Genomic DNA, 19,810 nt, shown 5'->3' with positions numbered 1-19,810 from the left:
GGCACTCAGATGCAAGCCGGGAGGTCAGGCGCGCTCTCAGTCTGATTCGGAATCGTTACCGGGTCGGCAGGACCAGTCAGACGTGCACAGGGCGCCAAGACCTGCCCTCATCCCCGTTACACCGCCGGTCAGCATTCCAGACCCCGCCACGGTCAAAAGACCCTGGCCACGGCCACCACAGCCCAGAATGACAACAGCGGCACCTGGCTGCTGAGCCGCCCGGCCGCTTTCGCCCGTCACCTCTGTTACAAAGCACCAGCCGGGCCATACCGCCAGGACCAAGGGCGGCTCGGGGGCGTCCTCTCAATGAGAAACACTTACCAGAAAACAGGTGGCCTAACACAGACACGTGTTGTTGCTTTGAGCTGTTAGCTGAATGTCCTTTGGTACATTTTTCACACCCTGAGGAAGTCGGGCCCCTAAGCATTTAAACAGGACCAACGCTTGCCCCACCCAGGAAACGCAGAAAGAAAACCACACGGCGCGCTTTACTGAGCACCTACTATGGGTGGTGCTCGGGGGGTGAGGGAGGGAGCGAGGGCGGGCTACCGAGGAGGAGAACAAACGGCCAATCCCACCCACCATCGATTCAAAAGACTGCCAAGCAGCCGGTGACGCCAAACCTTAAAAAGAATAAAATTTAAAAAAAAAAAAAGAAAGCTTCAAAGAAGTATCAGCAACTTAGAGAAATTCTGGTTCCCCAGATCAAATTTAAATCTAATGTCCTGACCTTGTCACCTGCTCCAGGGCTGGGGGTGCGCGTGGAAGCGGGAGCCGAACGTCTGACTCCGCAAAGCCACGTCATTCTGTCTGAGGGTTTCATAGTTTGGGGGTCTACGGTCAGAGAAGGAACGCACCTTTTCTGTTCACGATTTACCTGTATATTTTTAAATGACAAATATATGCAAAGTAAATCACATTCAATTTGGACAAACTGCCTTTACAAAGAAATATAAAGTTACACTAAACACACAAAGTTCAGCAAAACATCAGGGCAACTCTGCTGTTTCCATTCACCAGAGCAGCTGATGGAGCATGAGCCCATTCTCACATACCCGAGGGCTCTGGCTTGCTCAGTCATTCTTCCTGCTCCCCAGCATTCTCAGACATCGCTTGGCTAGTCTTTCCTGTGAATTCCCAACGGCTGTACAGTCTGAAAGGTCAAATTCTTCTCTGACACCAAACATGGCTGAGCAGTAAGAATGGTCTGTCACAGCCTGAGATCCGGCAATGAGAAGACATGTCGGCACACGTCCCCGAAACCAAAACAGACGTGTCCTCAACTTCTCACTGATGTGTGGATAAACTCTCAGTCTATCCAATTACCAGCCTCAGTTACAATGTGAATTGAATGTATCAACTTCGCTGGAAAAACCGTGCATCAAACTGAGAAGGCTTCTTTCAATCTCATTTAGGACTTTGTGCAACACTTCCAGTACCCCTGGTAGACACTGCTGAGATTCACCTCCCGTGCAGTCTGGTGCAGCCACTATGGAAGACGGCACGGAGGTTCCTCAACAAACTGAAAAAGACTTACCGTACGTTCCAGCAGTCCCACTCCTGGGCAGCTCTTTATTCGAAAAGACACCTGCACCCTCAAGTTCACAGCAGCACTACTGACAACAGCCAAGACGTGGAAACAACCTCAATGTCCATCGGCAGGTGACTGGATAAAGAAGCTGTGGTGTATTTATACACTGGAATACCACTCAGCCATAAAAAGGAATAAAATAATGCCATTTGCTGCAACATAAATGGATCTGGAGATCATCATTCTAAGTGAAGCCAGAAAGAGAAAGAAAAATACTGTATGGTATCACTCATATGTGGAATCTTTAAAAAAAAAAAAAAAAAGGGACACAAATGAACTTATTTCCAAAACAGAAACAGAGTCTAAGAAAGAAAACAAACTTACGGTTACCGGGGGAAGCAGGGGGGGATAAATTGGGATTTGCAGATTCTAACTACTATAAATAACACAGATAAACAACAAGGTCCTGCTGTACAGCACAGGGAACTGTGTCCAATACCTGGTAGGGGCCTACGATGAAAAGGAACAGAAAAAGAATATACATATACATAAATACACAAAACTGAATCACCATGCTGTGCACCAGAAGTTAACACAACATCGTTAAAATCAACTATACTTCAATTTAAGACAAAAAAGATTTACCTTCCAAAAATGCCAACTTAAACAATTAGCTAAGAGTTGTTTGGTAACCTCCTCCAGCCACATGCAAGCAATGGACAAACACCACCCACTAAGAATTTTATTCCACAAATTTTATCTGAAAAACTAAAATGATCGTTTTCCTTCCTCTAAATTCTGGCCCAAGAACAAATATTCACACACAGCTCCCATCTCTTTGGCCTATCTTTTTATCTCAGATCACACATCGCAGGAATTAGGACCAACATTGCACAGGAAATAAACCAAAGTTCGGAAATAAATTTTTCAAACTAATTAGTTGCAAGTAGACTTTTCTATTAATAAAAAATGAGGTGAAACCCATCGGTGGCATGAGTGAGGAGGGAAAGTCTCCAAGAGCTTGTCCTCGAACCCAGCAGGACTCGTCTGCAAGGCCCTTGGATCAAGGTTCATTTCTCCGAGAGCAAGCAGAAGGACCATTCTAACAAGCTGGTGGCTACACGCTGTCAAACCCTCACATACTGGAGTTTAAAAGCAAACAAGGTAAGTCTTAACCATTTAATTTCCTGAGAATTAAAGTCGATCTCTCTCTATATACATGCATATAATATGTGGGGTTTTTTTAGACCAAGCACACAGAATATTCATCTCTCACTGAGACACGTAATTACACTGCTTTCCCATCCAGAAGCGCTACCTCAGAGCAGGAGAGGCGGATGCTTCAGTTGTGAGCACTTCCCCAGGAAATGAAGGCTTGCTAGCTGCAGGGGAGAAAGTCTGCCACGGCTTTTGGGTTTCTGGACGAGCAAAGTTTCACTAAGTGGGGTTCCTTAGTGGAGAGCCCTCCGTGTCAGCGCAGAGCCGGAGGACAGAACCCTTTCCTTTTCCAGAACAGAAACTGATTTGAGGCGACCTCTATGTGAGGCAGAGTCCGCAGTCCCGTCCCTAGAAAGGTAAACCCACGGGCGCAGGGGAGCTTCGGTGATGCGTAAGCACCGTGCAGACAGGCACCTCCATCAGGCACTAGTGGAGTAAACAGGTGGGGACATTTTAGGGAACATATGAGAACCCCTCGACACCGGCCTGCACACCGAGGCTCGTGAGACCAGACGGTTTGGCATCTCTCTGTGCCTGGAGGGTCCCGATGGTTGCTAAGGACCCAGAATGAACAAAGAGTGAATGATGACTTTCATTCCTAGCTCCCCTCCGTGTCTTCTGTGATACTCAAGTCATCACCCATGTGTCAGGTCACAGAAACACAACAGCACTGGAACAGAAAATTCTAGAATTCCATGCAATAGGAAAACCAATCCAAAGATGTGAGCTAAAGACCTGCAGGACACACGAGTGCACAGCTGTCCCCTAAAGAGACGTGCAGAATGCTGGGTGCCTTACAGCTTAGCAGCTAAGGGTCCAAACGTGCACAGTTAGCCAAGAGGAAGCACCTGACCTCAGCCCACCTGCCCCCGACACCGCGGCCTGACAAGTCCCAGGGAGTCAGCAGAAGCCTGGCTCCGGGCAGGTCCCCAGGATGAGACCCTCAGGAGGATGACGGTGTGGTCCCCCCCACGGGCAGAGTCTGGAAAAGCCAGCAGGGAACCGACCCCTTCCGCAGCCCCGCAAAGCAAGCGACACTCTACTCCAGAAGCAATGGCACGATTCACGCTCTGGACCGCACGCTGTCGGCGTTCGGTTTACAAAGATCAGTCTGGCAGAGACGGAGAAAATGGAGGGAGAATTTAGGAGCGTCAGTACTCGCCACAAATCATGTTGTTCTGGACGAGACAAAGCACACCCCAGGCCCGGGGCCAGGGCCACCACTTCCTGATACTGGATGAGCAGAAAAAAAAGGTCCTTAATTTTTCCGAGCTGTCATTTTCTCACGTAAAATCCATTTCCTCCTTCCATTTCCTTGAATGTAAATACAGTGGAGCAATGCCTGTGTCACGGCGCACTGGCAGGTACTAGAGTGCGGCCGTGCACCGGTGCACACCTCCCAGCCAACACACACGTGGCACGCGGATGCACATCTGCCCGGCACGCAGGGCTCTGGGGGCGGGAGGGACAGCGGATGACAGAGAAACCCACAGTCCCTGTCTTTCCTGGGCTTCTGACACAAACGTGTAGAACAAGTGTGATTGACCGCGACATGTCTGCACACGAGAAACACGGCAACTAAGGCCCCAGCATCACCATGGCGCCCACAGGAGGAGTGCGGCACCCCAGCGATCTTAAATTCCACCTTCTGCCCTTATCTCAAGATTCCTGAGGAAGGAGGGGAGTCAGTCCCACCACGTACCCAGCACGGAGGCTCTGGTCGGCGACAAGGCTTGTGTTTCGCGCCGCAAGGCCCGCACACCTCGTGAGGCGGTGCACGCTTCCTGCGGCCGTGGGAGGGACCGTCCCACAGAAAGGACCACCGCCCAGGGAGGAGCCTCCTGGTTTACCAAGGCCTCTTGGAACCGCAAGGAAAGAAAGGAAAGAAACTTCAAAGCCAGGATTGAGCCTCTCTGAGCCAAAAAAAGAGACGCCAGCCCCAGACAGGCCAGCCCTCGAGCCCGGGCAGCAGTAACTGCGAGTGGTCCCTGAGTTTCTCCGAGAGTTTCTCTGAAGTGTCTCAATGGCTTTGTCAGCACTGGCTTTTCATCGACTTAACGGCATGAGGCTTGTCTGAGATAAGATAAGCCGGAGAGTCACGTCTGCTACTGCCTGACCTCCAGCGCAGGGAGGCCGTCCTCGCCCCACATCAAAGGCCGTGAGTCTGGCATCTCCCCCAGTGCGCCGGCTCTCCACCGGCACTCCGCCCAGGTCTGCACTACGAGCGGAACACGTGGCCGCCCAGCCTGAGGACACGGGGCGGCTGGGAGCCTGTGCCCCCGGCCCCGGTCACAGCCCCCTCCGGGCCCTCCGGCAAGCGCAGCCACCCGTAAACCCGGCGCTGGCGAGTTGTCTCCCCGACTCAGTCTTCGATCCCCTGCTTCAGAGAAAACGTTCCCAGAAGTGTCGACGCGAAGGTTTCCAGCCGCCGTCTTGTCTGTGACATTTTCTGAAAGGAGGTCCTGGAGGTGAGGGGTCATCTGTGACGGCCCAGGCCAGCCCCTGCTTCCTCTGCTCTCCGTGGCCTTTCACCCGTCCCAGACCGTCTCCTGACTGGCAGGGACTGCCTTCACCTCGGTGTCCCCAGGGCCCACCCAGAGGCACGATCACACAGCAGGAGCTAACGTTCCTGCGTTTGAATCAGCTTCTTGGTCACCTGCCCCCCACCGCCCAAGGTGCTCGGTGGCATCCTGTGACCTGACAGACACCGTTAGTGTGGTTCCACTAGTCCTGCTCACTGGACAGTGAATCTGGGCTCCCTGAGGCTCGAGGAGGGTCTCACGCCAGGAAGCGGGCCTCAGACGCTTTTGGTATTCCCAGGATGCAGCTGTTATTGGTTGACCAGTAACCAGTTGTTGAATGACTCCAGGAAAGAGCAACATCATAATATTTATCAAACGCTCACCAGGTGTCAGGGACCATGCTGACAGTCGGGGTGCGGACCAAGCGGACCTGCAGCATTTGGAGTCTTTGCTTCACTTTAAGACGAAGTGGTAGGTCTGTGCCTTTAGGCGAATCGCTGGGGCCATCTAAAACACGGCGTTCTCCTCCATAACACAGGATTTAACGGCGACTTTGGGGAGTTGTGGGAACAAGCCATGGAGGGCGTGGAGTGCCGGGACGGAGGACCAGGGCTTCCCGCTGGGCCATCCGCTCCTTCCACACCCTCACCCAGCAGCCCAGGCTGTGCACCAAGCGGTCACTTACGGCATTGTATTAAACACTGAACAAATCCATCGACCATTCTGGAGAACCTTTCATGTTTCAGGGACTTCAAGTTTTCCATAGAAAAGGGATAAAGGAAATTCCAGATATTTTACACATTCAGGTTTAAAAATATGCCAGGCATATTGCAATCCTCTTTAAAAAGTCCTCTGAGGTGGGTCCCACGATGACCCCATTTTACGGACGGGAGAAGTGAGGCACAGGGGCAACCCCTTCCCCTGTCACAGAGTCCGTGCTTGGGGTCAGACAAGCCGGTTCCACCCCAGATGCTCAGCGCCGTTTAACTCTGTGCTGTGACTTCCCACGGCAGAGCAAGAAACTGAGCTAGAAAAATGGAGAAGCTGAGGGAAAGAAGCCAGGTGAGCCGGAATCAAGACCTGCCTGGGTCTGACTCACTGTGGAACCACCCAGCAGAGTAGAAACCACGACCAGATGGAGACGGACAGCTTCTGCACGGGTGTTGGAACCTCCTGGTTGTACTGATCACTTCCTATAATTAAGGCATCAGGTCAAACTCAGAAGTCACTGTTTCCCACATGGACAAAACATCTGAAGCTCCACTTCGTCTATGTGTTCTTTCCTTTCCCACGCAGGGGAGCGGGCTGACGTCGGGGAGAGAACATCACACGTACAAATGCTAAGCGAAGTCGGAACAAACTCTGCCCTCAGGAAGTTCTCCGCTGATTTTAATACATCACAGGAGATCTGGGATGAGACTTATGACCCCTTAACAGCCCTTCCCGGGAATTAACAGGCTCCGACGTTTGTAGCATGCCTGCAGCTTCCACCAGGGAATCCATAACACATTGCCTAAGACACTATGGAATTGCAAAGGTCGCTTCAAACCTCAGGGCAGCTCTACCAGAACTTCATGTAGCTCACGACCGTATAACTCGTTCTAACCGTACCAGGAGCTGGGCCGCAACAGCACAGCACCCTGCCCAGGGGACAGGAAACCTGCAGGACACGTAACGGGAAATGCTCTTCCTGGGGATTTTGGTGTGGTTATGAAATACCAATTTCGTAAAAAATTTCTTGACACCCTGAAGGGATTTTAAATATCCTCAGAACATACGATTAAATAATTAACCCTGAAAAGTATTTATTTACTCTGCTTAAGGTCTTTCCACTTATCACAAGTATTTACTTTCATATTATACATAAGCACAGAGAATCCCATTGATCGTGGTTTGGAAATTTTTACTTTTTTTCATTGCACAAAATATGATCATCTTTTATATCATCTTAGAATTCTCAATATTTGGCTCATTTAACAGCTAACGTAAAATCATTCAGTCTTATATAATCCTTTAACGATATTTAAATCAGAAAACTATAATTATTAAATTTATCCAGCTATGTAAGCCATCCTCAAAGACTCCTTTGGAGGCTCTGGAGCTGAGTCGACCCCAACAGGCTCAACACGAACCGGGTTCCAAAGGCAAAGGGCCTCATTTAACTCCAGCCAGTTTCTTACGAAATTACCTGGCGGTTATCACTTAAATCTCAGACTGCAAAAACAGTCACTAAATTCAGATATTGCAAGAATCACAATTTGGTAGAAAGATTACTATTTCCGCAACTTAAAATATAAGACGCTTCATGATCATTAGGTTCAGAGTCTAAAATAACAATAAGAAAAAAATCAACCAAGAAATACAACTCAAGTGTTAGACACCAGCTCTGATCTTTAGTGAGACACTCAAGTAAGTCTTACCTGCCACATTGTAACACCATGTAGCAAACCCGGGGGGTGCACTGGGCGACCACCTCCGTCCACACCTACCCCTGTTTCAGACGAATCTACCTTCCTTCCTACCCTCTGTATATTCCGCTGAGCGATCACTTTAAAGAATTAGAACAGAATCCAAAGCCCAGGGGCTGCTCAGAAAACGCACTCCACCACCCCGCCTGGGAGCAGAACCGGCACCTTTCATCCCCATCATTACTGAGTCCTGCTTCAGCATCGCCCTCTTTTGGGAGCAGCTTTGTGCCCACTTCACACAGGTGCCCCAGGGAGGCGGACACAGGGGCCAAGAGCACGTTCCTTTGCCGCAGTTTCCATCCTCAAGGCTCTGAGCCAGAGGAGCCAAGATGACATTCAGGGCAGTGTTCAGAGGGTGGGTGGCAGGGAGAGGCCCAGGTATGTGGTGAGAAAGACGGAGATGTGACAGGTCAGTGAGCTGGCCCTCATTTGTCAGCCAGGTACACCCAGGTGCAGCCAGATCCAGCCAGATACACCCAGGCGCATCCAGGTACACCCAGGTGCAGCCAGATCCAGCCAGGTGCAGCCAGATCAGCCAGGTATACCCAGGTGCAGCCAGATCCAGCCAGGTGCAGCCAGGTGCAGCCAGATCAGCCAGGTATACCCAGGTGCAGCCAGATCCAGCCAGGTGCAGCCAGGTGCAGCCAGATCAGCCAGGTATACCCAGGTGCAGCCAGATCCAGCCAGGTGCAGCCAGGTACAGCCAGGTGCAGCCAGATCAGCCAGGTACACCCAGGTGCAGCCAGGTACACCCAGGTGCAGCCAGATCCAGCCAGATACACCCAGGCGCATCCAGGTACACCCAGGTGCAGCCAGATCCAGCCAGGTGCAGCCAGGTACAGCCAGGTGCAGCCAGATCCAGCCAGATACACCCAGGCACACCCAGGTACTTGAATGACATCATTTCACTGACTCCTTTCTATTGTTTTGAGACAGATGTGAGTTCCGCCATTTTTCAGACGGGGATCAGAGGCTCAGAGAAGGTACCCAACTTGACCTTGTCTGCATGTTATCACCAGTGAAGAGTGAAGTCGGCCAAGGCTGGACCTGGCCTGACGACTGGGCACGTGTGTCTTTCCCGCACATGCTCCCCCTCCCTGGGAAAGTTCTGGAAGCCAGAGGAAGGAGAGGTGGTGGCAATGCAGCTACTACTGAGGGAAGATGGGGGGTCATGGGGGGAACCCAGTTTCCTTGATGACTTTATGATTAACCTCTTCATCCCAAACTTCATCCCCTTTCCCATCCTGCCCCTGACCCCCTGAGGACTGAGGAGTACCAAACAAAAGGGGGGACTAACCCCAAGCAAGATGTTGTGGGGCCCTCCCAGGCACAAAAGCTCCTCTGTGTCCTCCGTTTCTTTTTTGTAGGAAAAAAAGGCTTTGGCTCCTTAGGCCTTCCCCAAGTCCCCAAGAGCAGGCTCTGGCAGTCAGTGATCAGGACAACAGAGTCCAGGACCCCTAGCTCCCCCTGAAGGGACAGAGGTGGTTGTAACCTGATGTAAATCTTTGGGAGTTTCTGTAGAAACTAAGGCCCCTCACCAGGTGGAGGACGATGACGACACGCCGACCACAAGCACGCAGACCCCAGACCGGCTGGAACCAGACGTGGAGACTCCCGAAACATCACCCCGTCACCTCACCACCAACCAATCAGAAGGTCCACAGGCCATTCATGCGTCCTTCACCCTCCTCCCCTGGCACCGCCTTTACAAACCCTCGCCTGAAACCCATCGGGGAGTTCGGGTCTTTGGAGCACGAGCCGCCTGTTGTCCTTGCTTGGCGCCTGCGATAACGCTGTGCCTCCCTTCACCACAACCGCCGTCAGCAGACTGGCTCTGCTGCACATCGGGCGAGTGGACCCGAGCTCGGCTGGGTCACCAGGTGGGGTGCCTCACATCTGGGAGTCTGTAAACTCCGAGCCACACCTGATGAGAGAGACCACAGCCTACATTTACGTATCCACGCGCCACATGGGTACCGGCGACGCTGTCTAGAGAAAAACGCTGGAAACAAGGTAAATGTGTGCTCATCACAGGGTTCATTCAAGGTACATGAGGAAGACACAAGGCGCCGACGCTAAACGATGGGCGTGTTTACGAAGCACCCGCAGCTGAAATACACACCCGAGAACAGGTGCACAGACGACAAAGCCCCTTAGCGAGCCCCGAGCAGCTGAGCCCTCGCACAGCCCGCCGTGGCGCCCGGGCGTCTAGAGAGGACGGCGGACCGGGAGCCGGGGCAGCTGGGAGCTGCGGACACCACGGGGAGCCTGGAATCTCTCTTTAACGTCTGCCTCCCGTGCTGCTTAGCTCTGAAGGAGAAAGAAGAAACGAGGTGACAGGAGAACACCTTTCCCTCTGTTCTTATTGAAAACTGAGGCGCCGGCGGCGTGCCAGTAACTGAACCAGGGGTGCGCAGGTGGGAAAGCGATGAAGGATACGGACCAGCAGAAAACCAGACGGGCGTGTTCTCTGACACTGGAGTCAACCAGAGCCGGGGCCACCCTCAGACAGGAAGGGCCAGGCTCACGGACAGACCGGACTGTCGCGTGATTTAGTGAGTTCAGGGAAATGTCTCAGTTCTGGGAGAGGGGCAAGAAAAGCTGGTCAAATTCAGGGGGAAATTTTAAAGCGTGACTGGGAGAAGAAAGGCACAATGGACTATTGTTTGGGGCAGGGGAAGGTAATTAAATTTAGTATTATTTTTAATGGAGGTTCTGGAGATGGAACCCAGGAGCTCATGCACGCTAAGCACGTGCTCTACCACTGAGCTCTGCGCCCCCCACACCCACAGACTATAAAACCACACTTCACGTACGATCTTTCTAAGAAAATGCATTATATGCACGTTCAAATTTATAAAGCACGATTACAGCGCAGCCCCTGTTGCCAAGTTATTCTAGACAGAGTCTGTTTGACTAGCACCTTCTCCCCGTCTGGAAGACCAGCACCACATTTAATACACTTTCCAGGACGAGATGTAACGGGCAAACGCAAGCACAGACACGTCGGAACAGACTACCGCTCCCTGGCGCACAGAGAAGGTGACATCTGAGGTTCGTGCCCCTCCAGGTAGGAACTTCGGGACGATACACCTTCATGAAAAAAATAACTGCTTAAAATACCTGGATATTCAATTTAAGAGATGCCTTTGTAAATAACCTCAGGGAGGATGGTTTAAACGCTGGAAAACAGCCCAGAGTGGTGACCAGCCGAGCCCCGTGAGTGAGGAGGGGGACTGTCAGGCTGGGGCCCCGGGGGTCCAAAATGCATCGTGACTCTGAGGCGATGATGCAACGGCCAAGATGACGACGCACTGAAAACCACTGCTGAAGAGGTTTGTGGTGGCTGCTGAGAAGTTCCAGGGAGCTGGGGGCTTCTGGGAAGGACTGGCTCACCGGAAACAAGCCCCATTTTATGACCATCCCTCTCCCCCCAGCCCTGGAATCTGACCTTCACTCCTCTCTCTCCCAGGCCAGCGCTGCAGCTGCTCTGGCGGCACGGGGGTGGGGCCTGGCCGAGGCCTCACGGCTCACCTGCGGCTCTGAGGTCAGGCCCCAGGCCACGAGTGGAGACGCGGGAGGAGGAGAGTGGAGGCTTCGAAGGGCGGAAAGCGCGCACCCCCACCCCCCCTACGGGGACTCTGCCCTGGAGGTTTCTGTGCAGCCCCCATTTCCTGTTCTGGAAAACACAACTGTACAACTGTCCAGCTAAGCTCTCACCAGGTCTACAAGGTCACTGAAATGTCAACCTCTGTGATGAAATTCAGTATCTTCCTCGAAACGTCTTTTTCTGATTCACACCTGTCGACACTGTTCTGGGCCCGACGATCTCCTCCAGTCGGTAACCCTGTGCAGTGGCTTTTTCTTTGCAGACATGGTTAGTCATAAACTCCAGGTGGTAAAATTCTTTTCTTTCTGCAAAGCTACACACAGCCAATTCTACACCAGACCCAACCATGCGTTTTGCTTTTCTTGTTGTTAACACCATGGATGGCGCGTGGTGGCTGGGACTCTGTCTTCACGGTGGGTGACGGAGAACCACAGAAATATTAGGATTGCAAGACCTAAACTTGACGGTCTCCTTCGTGACCAACTGTTCTATAAAATCCCCAATCAAATACCTAACATGATCCAAAATTATTTTCCTTAGCAGTTCCTGACAATTCTTACTGATTGAGTGTGAAGAAACAGAAGTAGGAGGGTTATTAAGAGAGCAGAACAATTTAGATGTAAAAATTCTGGTGTGTTGGCTAAAATAGTGCTTTATACTCATACCTTCCAACATTGGAAGACAGTGCGTGCAGAAATATTACTGGAGGGTCAGGAAAATATGTCTTGGCCTCAAACACCCCATTTTCACTGTGATTGAGGGACAGTGTTTCCGTGACTTGGCAAAGTCCCAAGTCATGATGAACAGGATGGAGACCTGGTCTCCAGACCATTAGACCAGGGTGCGTCCCAGAACACATGCCACCCAGATCCCCGAGCAAGGGGGACGGGACGGTCCCTCAGCGAGGCCAGAGCAGCATGTGGGCACAGTCAGGAAGCAGGAGGAGGCAGGACTGGGGTCCACGCAGACCCATCACTCGCGCCCACGGCGCTCTGGTTCAAATGTCTCAGCTCGCTAACGTTCTGCCCCCTTCCTCGTCTTCCGCACCTGTGGCCAAAACTGCTGACTCGGTGAATTCGACCACAACAGAAAACAGATCGATCTGTGTGGTTCCAGGAGAGCTGAAAACATTTTAAAAAATAATACACATTCAAGGATGATGCTCTGTGCAAGCTTTACCCTGGCAAGTGGGCTTTTCTGCCGCTACTTTCTCACTGCGAAGCAAGGAAAAGGTGTCAATGGCCGTGCTGGTAAGACTCACATTTACCAGAGCTGCAGAGCAGTGAACTAGACCGCCGTGGGTTTTACACTCAGAGACGTAGTAAACAGTAGCTCTGAGGCGCTGGACTCAACTCTGTTTTTAGACAGTTGAGATGGTCAAGGGGAAAAGTTAGTCCATGACTGCTGGTCAGTCACTTGGCAACACTGCTTCAGTGTCCTGGGTGCCACAGCCCAGGCTGGCCAGCTGAAGAGCAAGATGGAAGACAGTCCTTGCGGTTAAGAAACCTGTGATGCCATATAACCACTGCAAGGGAGCAGCGAGCGACGGCGCAGGGGTCTTCCAGCCCAGCGGACCGGGAGGAGCGGGGACCAGCGGACGGACCACCCTCAGTAACAGGTCTTGTCCCCAGGCTTCCTTGGAAACTGACTGGAACTGCAAACTGTCTGCGCGTGGAAACCACGTTGCTCTCAGAGCAGGTCCTCTGACTCACCTCTGACTAACAACGTGCCTAAGTTCTGCGTCTGCAGCTACTAAGGCGACCTAAGCTGTATTAGTGTTTACTGGTGGTCAGGCACGGCACCAGGAGTTTGACCAGCACCGTCAGCACCCATCTGAGTAGCAACATGTTTTCTAAGAGAAGCCACTGAAGAACAGAGAGGTTAAGCAACTTGATCAAGGTCACACAGCAAGTGCGACAGGCCCAGATCAGGACCGAAACAAGCAGGCGTTAGAGTGGGGCACATTTCCCCTTGGATGTCAGAACCTATATGCCACAAACAGAAGGAGGAGGAGGAGACAGAATGGTGTGTTTCCTGTGGGTTCAGCAAGCCCTAGGGAGGATGTGCTACTTTGGGTACCAGGGCCCTTCCTGGTAAAAGCCCAAATGCCCAGTGAGATTACAGCCCCTTACAAACACCCCTGCATCTAGACCATCCCTGCCTCCACCGTCCTCAGCTCTCCCCCACTCAGCCGAAAGGTCCAGCCTCACTGACCAGTGACAGGAGGGAAAAGCTCACGTGGCACAAGGATGAGAAGCTGTCACCCCTTTTGTCCACAAACATCTACACTTTAAAAGAAGAGACCTGGGACTCCAAGAAATGCAGTGGGAAAGTAACTCCCTCCAAGAGCAGTTAGTCCTAGCAGAGCCTCCCCTACTCCCAGGCGCGGGAAGCTGCAGCAGAAGACCAGAACCAACCACACAGATGCGTCAGATCCACTCTGTTTCAGTCCATTCTTGTTTACGCAATGCATGAAAAATTTGAAATTCACATAGAAAAAAGCTTAAATACCCATCAGTAACACCCCAGCAGAGCTGAAAAGAATTCAAAAATAGCCGACTATTAATCAGAAAGCGTCACCACCCCATAAGGTAAAACTAGGCAGACAACAGTTGTATGTTCTGCAGGGGCCTGGGGAGGCATTTAAAAAATATTTTTAAATTACTATTATTTAGTTTTTTAATCCACCAATAAACAGGAAAAATGTAAAACTGTATGCTATCACTCACAAATTTTTTAATGATTTAGCTAAATGCTCGGTGCCCATTAGATAATTACTGGGCTGTCCAAAAACGATGAAATTGCCTCAAACTGTGTGTCTGACACGCTCCTTCTTACGTTTGGTCTCCCCATTTTTCTCGACCCCACCATGTCCTAATGGGTCTGAAAGGCCCAGCGGAGGGCCTGATGGGTGTGGTAAGTTCCTCTGGGCTTGTCTCTCACAGCCAAGTATTTTTCAAGTGTTTTCCAATTCAGCCTTGTATTTAGCCTCAGTTCGACCGGGTATTCACTTTATTCTGTTTACCTGATTCTATGTCCTCGAAACGACCGTTTAAATCTATAAATCTTGCCACATGTACTGTTTTACATGACACGCGTTGTGCCATCGCATTGTTCTGACATCAGTTGTTAAACACCCAGGTGTGCTTACACTATTCTCAGTTCTGGACATTTATGGAACAAACTGTAATATTATGTGCCTCTGCAACGTCATAAAATCCCCTAAAAGGAAAATGCCCCTGTAAGCAGAGGTAAGTAAAAAATAAGACTAGGACTCTGTGCTGTACACCAGAAATTAACACAACGTAACTGACTACACTCCAATCTAAAAAAGAGCATAAAATCATACCGAAGACTGTGGAAATCACAGTACAGCATCTGAAAGGCAGAAGTGAACGCTGTCACTGCAGTTCTGGGGAGACTTGTTTAAGCAGGATGCAATGCAGATGCACAGAACATTGAGTCAAACCGGGGAGAACCCTGACCGCTAGGAGCCCTCCTGCCACACAAGCCAGCCTTCAGTTGCACCCTTGGGCTCCGGAGCGGGATGAACTGCCTTCACGGGGATCCCTCCCACTCAGCTCAGGCTCCCTCTGACACGTCTCCGCGTGTGTGTCTGCTGATTTCCACCCCGACTCCCCTCCAGCCTGCCTGCTCTTCCACCATCCTCCGAAATGCAGTTGCAACACCTCTTTTCGAGCACCCGCAGGGGTCAGGCCTTATACGAGGTGTGCGGAGCACACGGTCTCACGACCACCCCAGGAAGGAAGTATTAACATCTCCAATTCACAGAAAGAAAAGAGAAGCAAACAAGCAAAAGCAACTCCGTGATCGTGGAGTCAAAGGCAGGGCCAGGATGTGAGCAGAGGCGTCCCAGACAGCAGGCCACCCACCCTCCCCCAGCCCCAAGTGCCCTGCGCACCTGGCTGCAAGCAAGCACAGCTGGCCGGGGAGGGACACACCTGGTGACAAACTGCAGGGCGGACGCACGACTCCAGCCTCCACAGCAAAGGGGACAAAACGGTCTTGCCCGTCTGCGTGTACGAAGCATTTCATTTCTGATTTAAACTATAAATTCCTGCCTCTTTCACTGGCACTCTTGTCCCTTCTGTAAGTAACAGCACCTCCCTACGTGAGGCTGCGGAGGTGAGGCGGGAAGGGGGTGAGCTGGAGGCTGCCCGGCGCCTTCGGCGGCTCCAACCTCAGACCCCCCAGAGCAGGGTGGGGCGGGGGTGCGCTAGACCCTGCTGCGCTTCAGCAGTAGTTCTTGGGGTGGGTGAGGGTGATTTCAACAAGACACACGCTGCACGGGGAAAGAGACCACGCAGTGGAGAGACAGTTACACTGAGACCCAGCCACACCCGCACATATCCCAAAAGCGACTCCAGGTTTTTGTTCGGCTTTTAATCCCACTACGTCTAAAGGGAAATTTGAGATTCCTCCTGGAGCTGAAACAGCGTCCAAGTGTGACTCTTCCTTGGGCACCAGGTGGCTGGTTGCCTCCTTTTGTCTGCGACTCAGCTGCTGTCCTGCTCTGCTCTTTCCTAAGCTCCGGCCACTTCATTTAAGGGACGCATCAGTGTGTGATGCCACGTGGCTCTGCCCCTGCTGGACCAAACTGGTCTGTCCAAGCCAGCCTCCCCTCGCCTCCTCCGAAAGTAAGGTTAAGTCAGCTCTTCCAAGAAAGACACGAGGGACTCCAAGCCACAGAGGCCAGAGGGAGGGAGTGACCAGCAGCGTGTGACCAAGACCAGGCCACCCTGTCCCCAGCCCAGGAACGGACTCACAACACGTCCCTTCAAGTCGGGTGGGACCAAGGAACCATGCGCAGAGGAAATAAATGTAGTAAGATCTCTGAAACGCTCCACACCGACCAGATATTATTTTAATGAGTAAAGACTGCATAACGTTCTGGGAGAGCTCGTCTGTGCTTTCTTTCACATCTCTTCTGAAGGAAAAAGTCAGGGCGACCACCCAAGGTGCCATAAACAATTCTAGAGGTCTTTACAGTTCCCAGTGTCTTCTGGTGTAGGACAACTTGTCACCAGACGTCCCCTCTGGATGGTAAACAACACCGTATACTGTGGTTCTGCTCTGCTTCTAACACGCAAGAGCCACAGAACACCTGCACTGAAAAGGCCTGATGTCACGTCTCACCTCTCTGCAAATTTCTTTCAGCAGGAAGAAGAGAGAACTCTTAAACATCAGGTTAAACACAGTGGCGTTCATGGTCAATGCCCATCCTTAGTGGCAAGACGGGAGCATCCACACTGCAGAAACACTTCAACATCGAGGTTAGAGAAGCGGGTTTAAAGAGAAAAATGAAGCTTCTGCAAAGGCTCGGCTTTGAAAGCTGCCTTGCCCAGATGTAAAAATAGACGGCTAAAATGCAAAAATCAATCCTAACAGCCAGCGGATCGTTGTCCTCTGCAGGCCCAGGACATCAGGGAAACCTGAATATTTGATTTAGCACCACCTTGGGAGTAGGCAGCCCTGAAAACCCTCCAATCACCTTGAAAATACATGCTTCCTCTGCGAGAGAACTGACTGCTCACACCAGGCGACACCCACCCTGCCCACTCTGTCCCTGCAAGTACGGTACAGACAGGAAGCCCATCAGTCGTTGGAAGAGGGTCTGCGTCTTTCTTCAGCAGCCGCTGACAAGGGAGGGATCAGTCGGGGCTCAGTGCGCGGCTCATCGCAGGGTCTCTGCTCTCTTCCAGGCAGCCGGCGAGGTCCCAGGTCCAGGTCCTCTCCCTCCCCCAGGTCGGCTTTCCATGGGGGAAGGCGAGCAACGGGGAGGGGGGAGCAACAGGCTCTCCGCGGAGCTGGGGCCCCACTGCCCTCAGGTTGGGAGACAATGGACAGCATCGCCCCACCCCGTGCGTGCGCCCCCACCCAGCCCACATGCTCACACCCAGGTTAGCCTCCCTGCACCCAGAAGGCGGAGGGAATCCAGGGAATGAGCTGCAGAGGGAAGGAGGCCACGGCTGGAGCCAGGAAGCAGGAGGGAGGGCGGACAGGCGGGCAGGCGCGGCCCTCCTTGTCCCGGGGTCCCTGGATGCCGCGCTCCTTTCAGGAAGGCCCAGGCACACATGCGCGGCCCCCGCCCCCAGCGAGCCTGGCTGGAGCCCCAGGCTGCCCAGGGGCGGTGACCACATTGTGGGGCCCAGGGGCGACGGGAAGAGGCTTGGAGCGGGAGGGGGAACGGCCGGAAGAGGGCCGGACCCCGTCTCCGGACAGTGGTCCTTGCTCCTCCCGCATGCGTCCCCGGGAGCCCTGCGCTCTCGCCTCGCGTCTGGGGCGCCAGAGCTGGGAGGGCGGCGCGCCCCAACGCTTGGGAGGGCAGAGCTCGATAGTTCTGCATGCTTTGCTGTGTAGACCACCACAAGTAGTTTGGATGACACAGCCCCAATGCCAACGACGGCAAAGCACGCGGCCAAGGAGCAGGGTCCTGCAAGTGCCCAAGCTCAGCACGAGGCCACTGGCCATCAGCAGGTAACCCCTGCTGTCCTACCCCCTGCTAAGTGTGAGAGTCAGCGCGGGCCCACCTCACTGACAACCGCAAATCGGCCCACACTGAAAGCTGCTGGGTACCCCAGGACAACTTCTATTCGCAAATGGGGACTGAGCCAGGCAAGCTGCCTGGCCCTTCAGACACATGGCGGGTCCCCAGGCTGGATTCGACCCGGGTTGGCACATCCAGAAGCAACTGTGCTGTTCCCCAAGATCGTTTTCTCAAAGCCTTTTTTCTTCCCAAACTCGGGCAAATTGGAGGGCAGAGAGGCCCACACCAGCTCTGTGGAAGCTGCCCTCCTCACCTACGTTATCAAGGACAAAGGTCCCTGCAAAACGGTCCTGCCTGGAAACTCACTTGGCAGAGGCCAAGCCCGGCAGGCGCCCGGCCCCTCCTCCTGCCCGAGGACCAGGCCTCCTCCTCCCTAAGGGCTGTTTGCATGCCGAGAGCTTTCTTGGGTTTTCCGCTTCGGGTTCCTGCGTGTTCATACTCAGACTACAAAATCCCCACCCCCACGTGGCTGGGATTGACCCTCACGACCCGTCCAGAGCCCCCTCTCCATTACTGGCTCAAATAAAACACTTCACACAGGTGAGCTCTTGAGTCTGCAACCTCTTGCAAAACGGGAAAAGGTGGCCTTTTCTGCGAGGGCCGGGCTGTCTGTGAAAATGGGATTGCTGCTTGGTGAGAAGTGCAGCTTTCCGGCTCTGGTGGGGGAGGGAGAAAGCTGGCGCCCACAGTCACGCTTGGGAGTGGGGTTCAGGGCAGCAGACGCCGTCTGCTATTAGAGAAACCCAGAAACGCTCGCTCCAAGCTCGCGGCAGGTCGGTGTCTTTTCACGCCCTGCCAGCCGCGTAGAAATGGGTAGATCCTTGCCTGGGAGTCGGTGAGGCTCCCTTCTGGCCCTCCCGTCGCCCTCGGAGTCCCAGGGCTGCCTTCTAACCCTTCAGGGATCGGTCAGGACCTGCGCTCGCAGCCTCCACGTCCTGGGCTTTGCTGTAGGGGCTTTTGAGAGAGTGAGAGACTTCAGGGCACCATTTCCCTGTATCTCCTCCCTCTGCCCTTTTTAGAGCGACCGCAGTCCTTCAGTTCTTCCCTACCAGTTGCTGGGATACGGGATGGGGAGACGGTCTAGGAACCGTCTGCATGCACCGTGTGCCCTGAGCTCGGGGACAGGAGAAGGGGGACTCTCGTCCTGCGCTGTGCCTGGGACGGAAATCTGCAACGTTCCAGCCAGATCTGTATCCTTTGAGCACGAGTTAGCGCCCCACAAAAGAAACTCCACGTGTGCCTGTGTGCAGCGCGGTCTCCAGCACGCGCGCCAAGCCCGGTCGCCCGGACTCTGCAGCGGGACGGTTCAGAGACCTCGATCGTGGAGACCCCGGTGGTGCGCCCCAGCGCGGGAACTCAGGGCGCCGCGCTGTGGCACCCGGGACCGCGGCGCCGGCTTCCAGAACCGAGTCCCGGAGTCCCGGAGTCTGTGACCTGGGTTTGCTCCCGAGCTCGCCCACTCCCCAGGCACCCCTCCCCCTTCCCCTGGAACCTCAGAGCGGGGAAAACACTCACCTACTGCCAGGCAGATGGGGAGCAGCAGCCTGAAGATGAGCCCACACACCACCTCCGAGGCCATCGCTTCGGACAGGCAAGTTCGAGCAGAGGGGCGCGGCTCGAGGGTCCCTAGGACCGGGGGGCCAAGTCCATGCCCGCCTAGATTCTTCTGCAGCCGGCGGCTCGCAGCCGCCTGGGCATCTCCTCGGCGAGGGCCGCCGCGCTGTGCGCCCCGAGGGCGCGCTCCCTGATCTCTGGGCCGCCCCTCACCAGGCTCTAGGTAGCCCCCTCGCCGGGCGCCCGGCCCTTCACGGCCGGCCCATGAAGCGTGGACTCCCCAGTCCCGCGGCGGCGGCTTCTGCAGAGGGTGGCGGAGAGCGGAGCAGTGGATGGGGC

General features: G+C 53.5%; 1 protein-coding gene across 1 annotated transcript in view; it reads right to left on the bottom strand.

The window, feature by feature from the left end:
- The window catches only part of PIEZO2 (piezo type mechanosensitive ion channel component 2), a 280,908-nt gene extending 261,412 nt beyond the window's left edge, over window positions 1-19,496 (bottom strand). The window contains 1 exon segment of the mRNA XM_032467129.1: window positions 19,433-19,496. Coding sequence (XP_032323020.1) covers window positions 19,433-19,496 — 64 coding nt within the window.
- Window positions 19,497-19,810: the final 314 nt, after the last annotated feature.

Source organism: Camelus ferus, chromosome 24 (assembly GCF_009834535.1).
Source record: "Camelus ferus isolate YT-003-E chromosome 24, BCGSAC_Cfer_1.0, whole genome shotgun sequence".
Taxonomy (NCBI): domain Eukaryota; kingdom Metazoa; phylum Chordata; class Mammalia; order Artiodactyla; family Camelidae; genus Camelus; species Camelus ferus.
Note: the sequence above shows the minus strand (reverse complement) of the source record. Positions and strands in the feature narration are given on the sequence as shown.